Here is a 13,705-nt window from a genome sequence, read left to right on the forward strand (position 1 = left end):
GAGCCCTGAGCTGCCCCACGAGGAGCCCTGAGCTGCCCCACGAGGAGCCCTGAGCTGCCCCACGAGGAGCCCTGAGCTGCCCCACGAGGAGCCCTGAGCTGCCCCACGAGGAGCCCTGAGCTGCCCCACGAGGAGCCCTGAGCTGCCCCACGAGGAGCCCTGAGCTGCCCCACGAGGAGCCCTGAGCTGCCCCACGAGGAGCCCTGAGCTGCCCCACGAGGAGCCCTGAGCTGCCCCACGAGGAGCCCTGAGCTGCCCCACGAGGAGCCCTGAGCTGCCCCACGAGGAGCCCTGAGCTGCCCCACGAGGAGCCCTGAGCTGCCCCACGAGGAGCCCTGAGCTGCCCCACGAGGAGCCCTGAGCTGCCCCACGAGGAGCCCTGAGCTGCCCCACGAGGAGCCCTGAGCTGCCCCACGAGGAGCCCTGAGCTGCCCCACGAGGAGCCCTGAGCTGCCCCACGAGGAGCCCTGAGCTGCCCCACGAGGAGCCCTGAGCTGCCCCACGAGGAGCCCTGAGCTGCCCCACGAGGAGTCCTGAGCTGCCCCACGAGGAGCCCTGAGCTGCCCCACGAGGAGCCCTGAGCTGCCCCACGAGGAGCCCTGAGCTGCCCCACGAGGAGCCCTGAGCTGCCCCACGAGGAGCCCGGAGGAAGTGAGATTGGACTGTGGATCAGGGAACATTCCTGGACATGTACCATGGCATGCCCATGCACTTGGAATTGGAAGGGGGTCATGTTAGGTTAGGTGAGAAAGGATTAACAGCTAGTGATAGCGCAGCTAGGTTTTGCAGCATTCTAGTAAGGCGGGCATGGCAATTCAAAAGTACCAATTAGTATGACAGACCAACTGTAGGAATTTACTCTAACCAATCAAACGAGCAGGTCTGATAAGAGGCTGTCAATCATATATAGCAATGGAATTTGTACTTAGTAGCAACTGCATTGGGTAAGAATGATTTGTGTGAACTTTTGATTGGGCCAAATGTAACTCCGCCCATGTCTGAACCAGACAAAGGGAAAGTTTTGAAACACATGGTCAGTCTCTCTGCCAGCTTTCAGAGAGAGCATCTGTGAGACTCTGTACAGATAACTCACAATTCTGCAGAGTAAAGAAAGTCTAACCAGGACAAAAGTTTGAGTAATGTCATTTCATAGAGGCCACCAAAAGAACCGGAATCCACAAGGTAGGGTTAATGGCGGAGAGTTAAAAGTTTGATCCTGTATGTACGTTGAAAGGTTAAAACCGGCTTTTGTTTGGGTGCCTGTTTCTCTTGGTTGGTTTCTGTGGCTGCTGGGTCTTGGGGTCCTCTGGACCCGTAACACGGGGGATCCACTCTAGATATCTATATTTCATTGCTCATATAGATTCAGACCGCAATACGCTTTCTGTCAACACTTGGGTGTGACCTTTTCCCCTCCCCTCTCCCCATCATCCCGAGAATAAAGCCACCTAAATAGGCCAAAGAAAAACACAAACACCGCTGAGACCACGACCCATGTGAAAAACTGGAGAACCCCACCCCCCAAGTGAGGAGTGCGGAGGAGCAGAGAGATCTGGGGATAGAAAGAGACTGTTCCCTGAAGGTAATGCTGCAGGTGGACAGGATCGTAAAGAAAGATTTTGGCATTGAGCCTTTATAAATCAGAGTATTGGGTCCAGGAGTTGGAATGTGATGGTAAAGTTGCACAAGATATGGGCGAGGCCAAATTGGGAGAATTGTGTGCACTACAGGACGGATATCAGTAAGATTGAATGAGTGCAGAGAAGATTTACTAGGATGTTGCCCGGACTTCAGGAACTGAATTACAGGGAAAAGTTCAACAAGTTTGGAGCGAAGAAGAATGAGGGGTACGAGGGGTGTAGACAGAGTGGACGCGGGGAGGCTTTTCCCACTTAGATCAATTAGAGAGGACGTGGGTTTAGGGTGAATGGGAATGGTTTAGGGGGAAAGGTTTAGGGGATGTTCTTCACTCAGAGAGTGGTGGGAGTGTGAAACAGGCTGATGCGCTGAACATGGGCTCGATCGTGTGTTTTAAGAATAGACTGGACAGTTGGGAGAGGCCTGGTTTTTTTTAGGGGGGGGGGTTACAGACTCAGAGCAGGTCAGTGCTGGTCGGCACAGACTAGAAGGGCCAAATGGCCCATTCTTAAGGCTCTACAAATAAAGGACCAAAGGGGGAAAAAAATCTAAACGGTAATCTAACCCCCCCCCCCCCACTTCTAATCAAGGTCACATAAAAGCAAACGCAGAAGAGAAAGAACGATGAAACTAGTCTGGGTCGCTACCCCCAGAAGTCCCCAGAGCAGGCAAAATCACCAAAAACTGCCAACCCCCCCCACCCCTCAGCTTAAATATGGTACTGCCCGCCCATGACCCCGTGCACTGTTTCGACCACCTAAAAGTTGGAGGAGCAACCGCTGGCTGGGTGCCCTCCAGCCACACGAACATTGGCTTTGAGTTAAACCACCTCCCCCTCCTGCCTTTCCAGTTCTTTCACCACACCCCCAATCGCTGCCTTCCCTCTCCCTCCCTTCTCCACTCATCATCTCCTAGTTTTGCCACACCCCCCCATAATCGAGGACATTGAGGTAGTGTCTTAAAAAAACCCCAGCATCTCTCCTCAACCACTCCACCCCCCCCCCCCCAAGGCCATGCCCTCTTCACTCTTGCTACCATCGGGAAGGAGGTCCCGGAGCCTGAAGACGAGCACCCAGCGGTACAAGGACGGCTCCTTCCCCTCTGCCATCAGATTCCCGAATGATCCGTGAACCCCAGACACAGCCTGACTTTTTGTGCCCTGCTAACGTTGTCAGATGGTTATAATCTGAATATTTGGCCTATGATGCTACTACCAAACACCAAATTTCGTGACTCATTCCGGACAGAACGAACACTAAACCTTGAGGTTATGGTCGTCGTCCATGAATGAGCCCCCTATCATCTGAATCCTGATTGGGTATCTAATTTTTTTTCCAAGTTCTATTATAATTTTCCATTATATCTATCTTCTGAGCTAACAGCTCTTGTGTCTCTAACTTTATTAGATTCTTCTAATTTCTTTTTTAAGTCCTCTACTTCCATTTCTACGGCTGTTTCTCGTTCTTCCACCTTGTCTACTCTTTTTCCTATATCTGACATGACCATCTCTAATCTATTCATTTTTTCTTCTGTACTTTTAATTCTTTTTATTTCACTAAATTCTTGTGATTGCCATTCTTTTACTGATTCCATATATTCTTTAAAAAAAAAATCCATTGTCTTGCCTTTCCTTTCTTCTTCCATTTCTATATGTTCTTCTTCTTCCTCAGGGTTGGTCATCTGTTGTTTCCTCGATTTCTTTTTACTCTCTTCTTTCTTGTTCTCGTTGTTTTCTATGTTCTCTTCCTGTTGTTGTGTTGTAGCTGTCATTCTCAGCTGTGGAGATCGACTCCTCAGCTGGTCCCCCCTCCCGTCAGTGTTTTTTTTGTCATGCGCATCGCGCACTTTTACTTGGCTCCGAGAGCCATTTTTGTAGTCCCGAGCTCGGGACTTCAACTGACCTTAGGGAGCGGGCTTCTCTCTCCGCGGCGGGCCTCCTCGGACAGGTAAGGCCTTCACCTTCTTCTTCCGACGTCCTTTCTTCTTCTCTTCTTCCCGTTGCTTTCAATTTTTCTTTCTTCGCTGCCATTTTCTTCCCACCTTTACTTTCACTTTATTTTAATTTTTATGTTTGTGCCTTTGTGTTTTGTGTGTTTTTTTTAAACTTTTCCGGAGAGGGCTGGAGTTCCCCGACCGGCCGCTACTCCATCACGTGACTCCTCCTTTTTTTTCCCCCAAGTTTAAACAAGACATAACATCCCTTTGCCGTTGTGTGTGTGTGTGTGTGTGTGTGTGGATATGGAGCACCAGTTAATCAGACTTTCACATTTGGCCAGAGGATAAAATGTTCTGTTGAATTGGAGTTGGGAAAAGCATCATCCCCTCGGAATGTTCTGAAAAGAGCCTAGGTTCCAGTTTTAAATTGATAATCACCACTAACATTTGAAAAGCTGCGTTTCCCAAATGTTTTCTCGACCTGGGGTAGGTCCAGAATTCAGGAAGCGTCACCTGCTTATCCTTCCAAGTTCCTCGCCGTCTGACTGCATGACCCGACGAAGCGGTGTCCTCCAGACCACGGGGCAAAAAAATAACCCGCCGGCCCCCCCCCCCAATCTCGCAGCTATCCCTAGAGTCCGGGGAGGGCGGACTCCGTTCCATTGATCAATTTTTTGTGGGCTTGTGGGTCCTGTGTGTTATGGCCCACCAAGTGAAGATGGCTTTGCGTGGACTTGTTTGACATTGTGCTCCAAGGAGCATGTGACTCTCAACCAATCAACTGACACGTTCCGGTGGCGTGGAAACCATGGTGATTGGGAGCTGAAGGGTCGGTCTCAGCTTTCACAGCCGTTTGAGTTCAGAGTAACATCGTCCGCCTGTTCCACCATTGAGGTCTTGGTTGGATTGTTCTTCGTCACCAACCTTACCACCGCGGGTGGCCCATCAAGACGAGATCTCAGGACCACACAAGTTTCTCCACCACCAAGAAGGAGACAATCCATAGAGAAGCCACATAGGCGGACAACAATACATGTGCAGGGCAAGTATTTCATCTATACAAATAACTAGATATGGTTTTGTACAAATGAGAGGCTCATTGGTTGTTCAGTGTTCTCGCTGCCCCCATGGGAAGAAGCTGCTCCTCGGCCTGGAGGTGCTGGCTCTGATTCTCCTAGATCTCTTCCCCAACAGGAGCAGCTGAACGTTGCTGTGTGTGGGGGTGGGAAAGGGGGTCCTCAATGATTTTGTGCTAACTTGACGTCAACCTTCTACAGGAGCTCTGCTGCACATCAACTACTCTGCGGTAGAGAGCACCAAGTTCCCTGGAGTTCACTTATCTATTGACCTGTCGCAGACACTCAACATCTCACTGGTCAGGAAGGGGCTACAGTCTTCCCAAGAAAACTGAGGGGGGCAAGGCTACCGGCCACCGTCATGTCAATCTTCTGCAGGAGCTCTGTTGAGAGTGTCCTGACCGGCTGCATCACAGGGCAGTCCGGTCGCTGCAGAGAAATGGATCAGACGTCCATCCACAGAGAGGCAGAGCGGATCACTGGAGACACCCCTCATCAAAGTCATTGACTGGGATCATTGTCTGAAGAGGGCGCACAAAACCACAGAGGACCCCTTCCATCTTCCAGCTGCTCCCATCGGGGAAGAGATCCAGGAGGATTGGAGCCAGCACCACCAGGCTGAGGAACAGCTTCCCTCCATGGGCAGTGAGAATGCTCAACGGCCCACACTAACCCTCCGAGACTCTCACATTCACAAAACAATATTTATTTGTAGAGATGAAATACTTATCATGTGTATGTATTGTTGGTCTGTATATGTGTTATTGTCTGGGTGTGTGTCTGCGTGTTTTGCACCAAGAACCAGAGAACGGTGTTTGTCAGGATCAGAATTTATTATCATGAAGAAGTAATGAAATTCAGAGGCCCCCAAAACCCAGCAGCAGTAGAAATTCACCAAGCCACTTAAAACATGAAAACAGAATCAAACTCGAACTTATTACTATTAACAATTTAATCCCCTTCCTAATTCTAAGTGCACATATGTAATGTGTGTATAAGTTCAGGAAAGTTCTTTGATTCACAGTCCAATTTCATTTCTCACTCCTCCAAGTTCACCGGGATCAGGCAATTCTTATACTGTGGACGGAATTTAACATTTATGAATCTCCACCAGGCTCTGGGGCTTGAAAGCTAAATGGTTACCACTCAGGAAGGTTCTTGTTGGTTTTTCAGAGAGAATTTGCTCCTCGTTGGACCCACACAAACTGATTCCTTCCGATCAGCCACTTCAGTATCTTGCCAAAGAAACTTGCCCCATCAGGGTTTTCCAAATGATAACCTCTTTCCTTCAGATGACCACAGAGTTCCTTTCCCTCATTTCAAGCGAAATATTATCCAGCCAGATATCTCCTCTTGTCTGGACCACAAGGACTTTGACCAGGCTAAACTCAGAACTCACAACCCATCTTCAAAATGGGGTTTTTCCACAAGCTTGCCAGCTTGTCCTGTTCCAGTCCCAGCTGTTGCTGCTGAACTGCAGAACTGAATTTTCTCTCTCTCTCACACAGAGAAAACCACATGACCCTCTTAGAACAGCCAACTCCACTCAGACAGACTGTGGCTCCAGGCCTAATCTTCCAAGTTCGTTCATCTGTTGCTTTCCAAAACAATAATCTATTTCTCCATAACATGTCCAATTAACACCTACTTGTGAAGTCTCGGTAGGCATTCTTCAAAGTTTTTGCAAAGGGACCCAGAGCCTGGACTGTTTGGTTTGAGCCAGGCATCTCCTCAGACATTTTACATGAGATCTGTGTTGAAATGTTTGTATCTGTGTGTGACCAACACTAAAAACCCCACACAATTTATCTCCTTTAAAACATATAATATAAAATATAACAATCCTTCACAGTTTTGCGGCAGCAGCATGGGGCAAACATTCATATTATAACCATCTTACAACATTACTATAAAAATAACAGGGCTTGGAAAGTCAGGCCTAGTCTGGGGTTCACGGATCATTCTGGAATCTGATGGCAGAGGGGAAGAAGCTGCTCGTCCTTAGGCTCCTGGACCTTTTTCCTGATGGTAGCAGAGTGAAGAGGGCATAGCCTGGGTGGGGTAGGAGTCATTAAGGCTAGAGGCTGCTTTTTTAAGCCACCGCCTCGTGTCGACATCCTCGATAGGGTCTGGGGCCCGTGAAGTCTCAGGGCGAGTGAGCAACCCTCTGGGGTTTATTCTTGCCCTGAGAGTTGGCGCCTCCATACCAGGCAGGGATGCAACCGGGCAGAACGCTCTCCACGGTCCACCTGTAGGAGTTTACAAGAGTCTCATCTCCTCGGACACTGTACAGCCGGCAGCAAGCCTTCTTTGTGATTGCATTGACGTGGAGGCTGCAGGACGGACCCTCGGAGATGTAATCAGATGGCAATAAACTTGAACTGCCTCAAGACCTCCACCTCAGCCAGGGTCACGGAGAGCCTCTTCTCCACCCTGCCGCACACACCCTCATCCTTCCAGGATCAGACGCCGTACACCGCCAGCGTTCTCAAACAGAGATGGAATTGCTGCCAAGATTTGGGATCTCCCACTATCCCAGCATCCCCCTCCCCTCACAAGGGATGTTACCTTGGTGATGTCTCCCTGGATCTGGATGACCCCGGAGAGGGGAGCCATTGCTTGGAGATCCACAGCGACAATTTTCGGATCTGGACCCTCACCATTCTTCCTTCTGCGGAAAGAACGAAACAGCGTTGAGCCCGCAGTCAGAGAAGGAGGCGGCTATCTGTTCCGCCACCCGCTGGCCCGGAGCTGCAGTTGCAGCGTGACGTTGACATAGTCAATGGCACTGCGCTCTGATATCTGAAAATGGTGCCGCCACTGCGGACCCAGGAGAGCAGGGCAGCGGAGTCACAGCACTGCTCCTTAGGGTCCTACCGCCCGGTCTTGGTCCTGATGGCTCCGCACAGGCTTCAAATGGCCCCGTCAGAGGAGCCGACAGTGTTTTTATTTTAACATCTGAAACCGGGGTGGGGGGGGGGGAAGGGTATGCAGGCTCTGTGCCCAAGATGGCAGTGCCTGTGCTGGACAGTGGACTGCGAAGATATTTCAGACTCAGTGGACTGGCACAGGGCACCAGAAACAAGAATAGCTCCCCAATGGGGAAGGTGACTGCGGCAGAGGACCGGCGAGGGGCTCAGCGGCTCAGGGAGCATCAAGAACTTACTTGAGTTTACGGCTCAAGACCTGGCTCCAACTCCCGGGGGCAGCGCACAGATCTACTGCTTTGCCGACTCCTGGGGTGGGAGGGGGAAGAAGGGGGGGGGGGGGTTAGTTTATTGACGTCGACATGCAGAGGTTGACTCTGAATACTGAATGCCCGAGGCCTTCCTGAGGGCAGCAGAGTTAAGGTTTTACATACCCACCCACCCTCCACCCCCAAGACCACCTGTAAATTGGAGCAACAGCTAATATTCCGTCTGTGTGCTCTCCGACCATTGATGTAATCTTCTCCGGTCTCTGCTTGCCCTCTCCCCCCCCCCCCCCCCACCCCCACTTCCTCATCCCCTCTGTCTCCTTCCCTGCAGCTTTCCATCCCATTCACTGAGCTGTCCCCCCTTCCCCGTTTGCTAGTGTGCCCTCCCTCCCTGATCCACCTCCTGCCCGTGGGTCCACACTCCTCCCCATGCCCCTCGCTGCCCCCCCCACCATTTTGTTCAGGTGCCTGTCGACATTTTGTCCACACCTTGATAAGGGGCTCAAGCCCAAAACGTTGGTTCTGTATCTTTATCTGTTTGACCTGCTGAGTTTCTCCAGCATTTGTGTGCTTACCTCAACCCAGACTCTCAAGTTTGATTTGGTTCATTTGTCGGGGGACCGTGAGTTAATGTTGCAGCTCCTCAAAACTCCCGTTCGACCACACTTGGAACATGGCATTTTGAGTTCAGGGTCGCCTCATTACAGGAAGGATGTGGGAGCTTTGGTGCAGGGGAGATAGACCGGGACTATGGAGCAAGGGGGCTTTTCTCTTTGGAGCAACAGAGGATGAGGGGACTAAATCGAGGTGCAGGTGACATGAAGATTGGAGGCACTGTGGACAGCGAAGACGGCTTTCAAAGCTTGCGGAGGGATCTGAACCAGCTGGAAAAATGGGCCAGTGTGAGTTGTTGCATTTTGGAAGGTCAGACCCTTTTGTCCAGATCCTGACAAAGGCTCAGGCCCAAAACTGTGGTTCTGGACCTTTATCTTTGCTACATAAAGGACACAGTTTGACCTGCTGAGTTTCTCCAGCATCGTGTTTTTACATCAACCCCCGTGGCTGCAGATGTCCACACATACACACAGATATGCACACATGTACACACTCACTACATCTCTACAGGTCACCGCGCAGGCTGACAAGGTTGTGAAGGAGGCCGATGATATGGTGGGCTTCACTAGTCAGGGGATTGAGTTCAGAAGCCGTGAGGTCACGTGGCAGCTCTACAAATCTCTGGTGAATTCACACTTGGTTCAGTTCTGGTCACCTCATTACAGGAAGGATGTGGAACCCATGGAGAGGGGGGCAGAGAAGATTTACCAGGACACTGTCTGGAGAGGGGGGCAGAGAAGGGGGCTGCCTGTTGTGGAGAACGTGCATCATGAGGCAAGGTTAGCAAGACTTTTCTCTTTGGAGTGAAGAAGGATGAGACGAGTCTTAATACAGGTCAACAAGATTAAAGGAAAAAAGGGAGAAAGGAAAAAGGGGAGAGGGAATAAGAGAAAGAGGGAAAAGGAGAGAGAGTGAGGAAAAGGACAGAGGGAGAAAATTGTTCCAAGAGTTAGGTGGGGGGTGGGAATCGTACCTTCAAAGAGGGCAAACTCTTCGTCGAGCTGCAGGAGTTTGAAGGCACTGCGGGCACGCCATCCTTCCTGCTTGGCCACACGATAATAGATGTCCCGCTTGTCTTTGGACGAACGCCCCATCCTTCCCTCCCCTCGTCAAGCCTTTGTGGGTACGGGGCAGGAAGTGCGCTGGTCAGCATTTGGGGGATGCCACAGATACGTCCGAGCGAAGAGCTCTGCAAAAGGTCGTGGAGGCAGACCTCGATAAAACTCTCCCCACCGTCAAGAACATCTAGAAGGGGAAATGCTGCCGTCGGAGAGCAGCGGCAACCACCAAGGACCCACATCACCCAGCACACACTCTGTTCCCGCTGCTGCCGTCAGGAAAGGGGTCTGGGGGCCACCAGCCTCGAACCCCAGGTGCAGGAACAGCAACTCCCCCTCCACCATCAGACAAACTCAATCAGGGGCTCGTTTAAGGACCTGCCCTTCCGTCCCTCCCCCTCCTTCCGTCCTTTCCTCCCTCTCCATTCCTTTGTCTTTCCCACCCCCTCCCTCCGACCTTCCCCGTCCTACCTTTCTCCCTACTCCTTCCTCCCTTCCCTCCAGACGCCCTTCCCTACCGCCCGCCGATAATGAAGGACCCCTACAACAGTTGCCCAAATCTTGCCTGCATGCAAGGGTGCAGTCCCGCTGCCGGCCAGCGAGCGGTCAAGGGGGAGAGGGTGGCGATACTCGCAAGCTTGCAGTCCCATTGCCGGCCATCAAGGGGTCAAGGGGAAGAGGGTGGCGCTTGAGAGCACGATCCAGTCCCGCTGCCCACCAGCGAGGGATCAAGGGGCAGAGGGTGGCGCTCGAGAGCAAGAGTACAGTTCAGCTGCCGGCCAGCGAGAGACTAATGGAAAATGGTGGCGCAAGAGACTGTATGCGTACAGATGCCAGGCGGTGTGGGGAAGAAGGGGTAACGGGGGAGAAATTCAGGGGAAACGGGAGCGCTATAGGGTCGGGGACCTGCAGTACCCCTTTAATCTGCTGGCCTGGATGGCGGGGGAAACGGGGGGGCGCTATAGTGTAAGGGTCCTGCAGGACCCCTGCCGACCTGGGAGGAATTCAGGGGGAAACGGGAGCGCTATAGTGTTATATGGCGAGCTCTCCACTGGCCACCGTGACAGAGGTGCACCAAAGAAAAGGTACAAGGACTGCCTAAAGAAATCTCTTGGTGCCTGCCACATTGACCACCGCCAGTGGGCTGATAACGCCTCAAACCGTGCATCTTGGCGCCTCACAGTTTGGCGGGCAGCAACCTCCTTTGAAGAAGACCGCAGAGCCCACCTCACTGACAAAAGGCAAAGGAGGAAAAACCCAACACCCAACCCCAACCAACCAATTTTCCCCTGCAACCGCTGCAATCGTGTCTGCCTGTCCCGCATCGCACTTGTCAGCCACAAACGAGCCTGCAGCTGACGTGGACTTTTTACCCCCTCCATAAATCTTCGTCCGCGAAGCCAAGCCAAAGAAGAAAGAATAGTGTGAGGGACCTGCAATATACCTGCTGGCCTGGCAGGAATGCAGGTGGAAACAGGGGCGCTATAGTGTGAGGCCGCCCTCTCGAATCCCAGTTACAATACACAGTTCCCATGAGCCGGTGTCCAGCAGCCCATGCGGGTTCCCCCGGCCGCGAGTTGCCCTCAGCCTGCGTGGGTCCCTCAGCCACTTAGCCTCTCGCCGGTTCCACTGCCACGATTACCATCCCTGTAGGGTCATCACCTCTACTTCTTCTACATGGGGGGGGGGGTAGCAGGTGGGGGTTGTTCTCCCCGGTTCCAATGCCCTGCACTGCCTTTCGGAGTCTGCAACCCTTTGCGGTCCATGGTCGAACATGGGCGCCACTCATCTTGGGCAAATCTCTGTGAAAGTGTAATGTCTGCACTTTGTTTCTCAGCGTCTGACTGTGTGTAAGTGTGTGTCCTCTAAAACATCCCCCCAGATCCCTCTGCCCCACAACACTCCCCCAAACCCATCTGCTCCACAACACTCCCCCAGATCCCTCTGCTCCACAATGCTCCTACAGATCCACGGATGGGACATGTTTAGAGGGACGTGGCCAGGTGGCACCAGTGTCAGTGGGGATATTTGGGTTGGGCATGTTGTCACAGAGTTTGCATCTTGGGTGTCTTGTGATTGTCGCCTGTGGCAGCAAAATCAGTTGTCATGCACTGGGCAGAAAGTTTTGAGATACATATTTGGAAAGAAAGAGAGAGTAGGGAGGGAGATTGGAGACCGCAGAAAGGAGGCATGTGGTGGGAGAGAGGGAGGGGTGGACAGTGGGTGGGAGATGCTGTGGTCTCCACCTTCTCCAAAATCCTCGCCCACTCGCATCGGGTTTCAAAAGTGTCCTCGGGAGAATGAGTGAGGATCGACCGAGTCATGGATACCAGAGTCAAGGTAAATGGTCGGGACTGAGGAGTGCGGTAGAACAGAGGGATCTGGGAATACAGAGACATAATTCCCTGAAAGTAGCGTCACAGGTGATAAAGAGAACTTTTGGCATTTTGGCCTTCAAAAATCAAAGTACTGAGTCCAGGAGTTGGGATTTTATGGTAAAGTTGTACAAGACATTAGTGAGGCCAAAATGGGAGAATTGTGTGCAGTTTTGGTACCAAACTACAGGAAAGATATCAGTAAGATAGAAAGAGGGCAGAGAAGATTTACCCGGATGTTGCCCAGACTTCAGGAACTTAGTTACAGGGAAAGTTTAAACAGGTTTGGACTCATTCCCTGGAGCATAGAAGAATGAGGGAGATTTGACTGAGGTATTTAAAATTACGAGGGGGATGGACAGAAGAAATGTTGGTTGGCTTTTCCATTGAGGCTCATGGAGATACAAACCGGAGGTTAAGGGAGAAAGAGTTTAGTGGGAACTTCTTCCCACAGAGAGTGGTGAGGGTGTGGAACGAGCTGAGGTGGTGAATGCAGGCTCAGTTTTAACATTTAAGAAGAATTTGGACAGGTACCTGGATGGGAGGCGAGCTATGGATTGGGTGTGGGTCAGTGGGACTGGGCACAATAATAGTTCAGCATGGACTAGAAAGGCCGAAGTGTCTGTTTTCCCTGCTGGAATCTTCTGTGGTTCTAAGTTCATGATGGGGATTAGCGGGAGGATCAGTGGTTCTGCTAAATTACTGTCCGCTCTTGTCCACAGGTCCTTCTCCTCATCTGCGCTGGGTTTTTACAGATCACAGATGGACATCATCACTATTAAAGACCACACAAGCAGATTGGCTGAGCTCCAGATTGGGGAGAGTGTAACAGGACAGAGTAGAGGGAGCTTCACCCTGTGTCTGACCCATCCCTACCCCTTGGGGAGTGTGTAACGGGACAGAGTAGAGGGAGCTTCACCCTGTGTCTGACCCATCCCCACCACTCGGGAAGTGTGTGATGGGACAGAGCAGAGGGAGCTTCTCTCTGTGTCTGACCCCACCCCTAGGGAGGGTGTGACAGGATGGTGCGGAGGGAGCTTCTCTCTTTGTCCCACCCTGGGGAGAGTGTGACGGTCAGAAAGTTATCTCAAACCCATTGTCCTCTCCCCTCCTGTGGTCCTAATTCTCCAACCTCTCTTTTCCCTCCACAGATTCCCTCCACCCCAATCTGGTCTCATGTCCCTGAAATGGAACAACGGTTGGAACACAGTAAATCCACGGAGTAGCCTGATCACCCCACCCTTTCCTACCTTCCCTGTCTAAACCTCAGCAAGTGAGTCCCATTTCCAGGTCTCCCTCTACAAGGGAGACCACTCCACCCATTGAATGTATTGCTAGCTCTTGGAGATAATATTGTAAATCCAACCCAAATTTCCATCACAGACCATGGGGCTTGTTGTGGGGCAGAGGGATCTGGGGGAGTGTTGTAGAGCAGAAGGAACTGGGGGAGTGTTTTTGGGCAGAGGGATCTGGGGGAATGTTGGCCATCATCTGTCGGAGGATCGAGTCCGCAAGTCGGGGCGGGGGGGGGGGTCGTATCACAGTTGGAGAAGACAGCAAGGCCACATTTGGAGAATTGCGTTCAGTCTGTGTGATGGAGGTGGGGGAGGGGGGAGAGAGGGGTTGGGAGAGTAACTGGGAGTGGAAAGCCATGGGCTCTGTGCCTCGCAGCACCGGTGGACGAGGGGGTGTCTGTGTGAGGAAACTCCAGGAGAGAGTGAAGGAGCCCCAGGAAAGTGAGATGGAGCTCAGAATCACAGGCCGAAGGGAGCTTGGGATCAGAATGAAGAGGCTCTAGGAGAGGGTGAGGGA

At 51.9% G+C, this 13,705-nt stretch overlaps 1 protein-coding gene across 4 annotated transcripts in view; it reads right to left on the reverse strand.

Moving 5' to 3' along the window:
- ftsj1 (FtsJ RNA 2'-O-methyltransferase 1) overlaps positions 1-10,184 on the reverse strand; it is a 41,446-nt gene extending 31,262 nt beyond the window's left edge. For 3 of the 4 annotated variants that reach the window (XM_069929166.1, XM_069929164.1, XM_069929168.1), the window contains exons 1-4: positions 9,990-10,070; positions 9,434-9,649; positions 7,816-7,885; positions 7,218-7,320 (exon numbers count right to left, since the gene is read on the reverse strand). In XM_069929166.1, the coding sequence (XP_069785267.1) occupies positions 7,218-7,320; positions 7,816-7,885; positions 9,434-9,554 (294 nt within the window). In that variant the 5' untranslated portion in view covers positions 9,555-9,649; positions 9,990-10,070. The other variant, XM_069929165.1, reaches the window with a different exon arrangement.
- Positions 10,185-13,705: the final 3,521 nt, after the last annotated feature.

Source organism: Narcine bancroftii, chromosome 3 (assembly GCF_036971445.1).
Source record: "Narcine bancroftii isolate sNarBan1 chromosome 3, sNarBan1.hap1, whole genome shotgun sequence".
NCBI lineage: Eukaryota > Metazoa > Chordata > Chondrichthyes > Torpediniformes > Narcinidae > Narcine > Narcine bancroftii.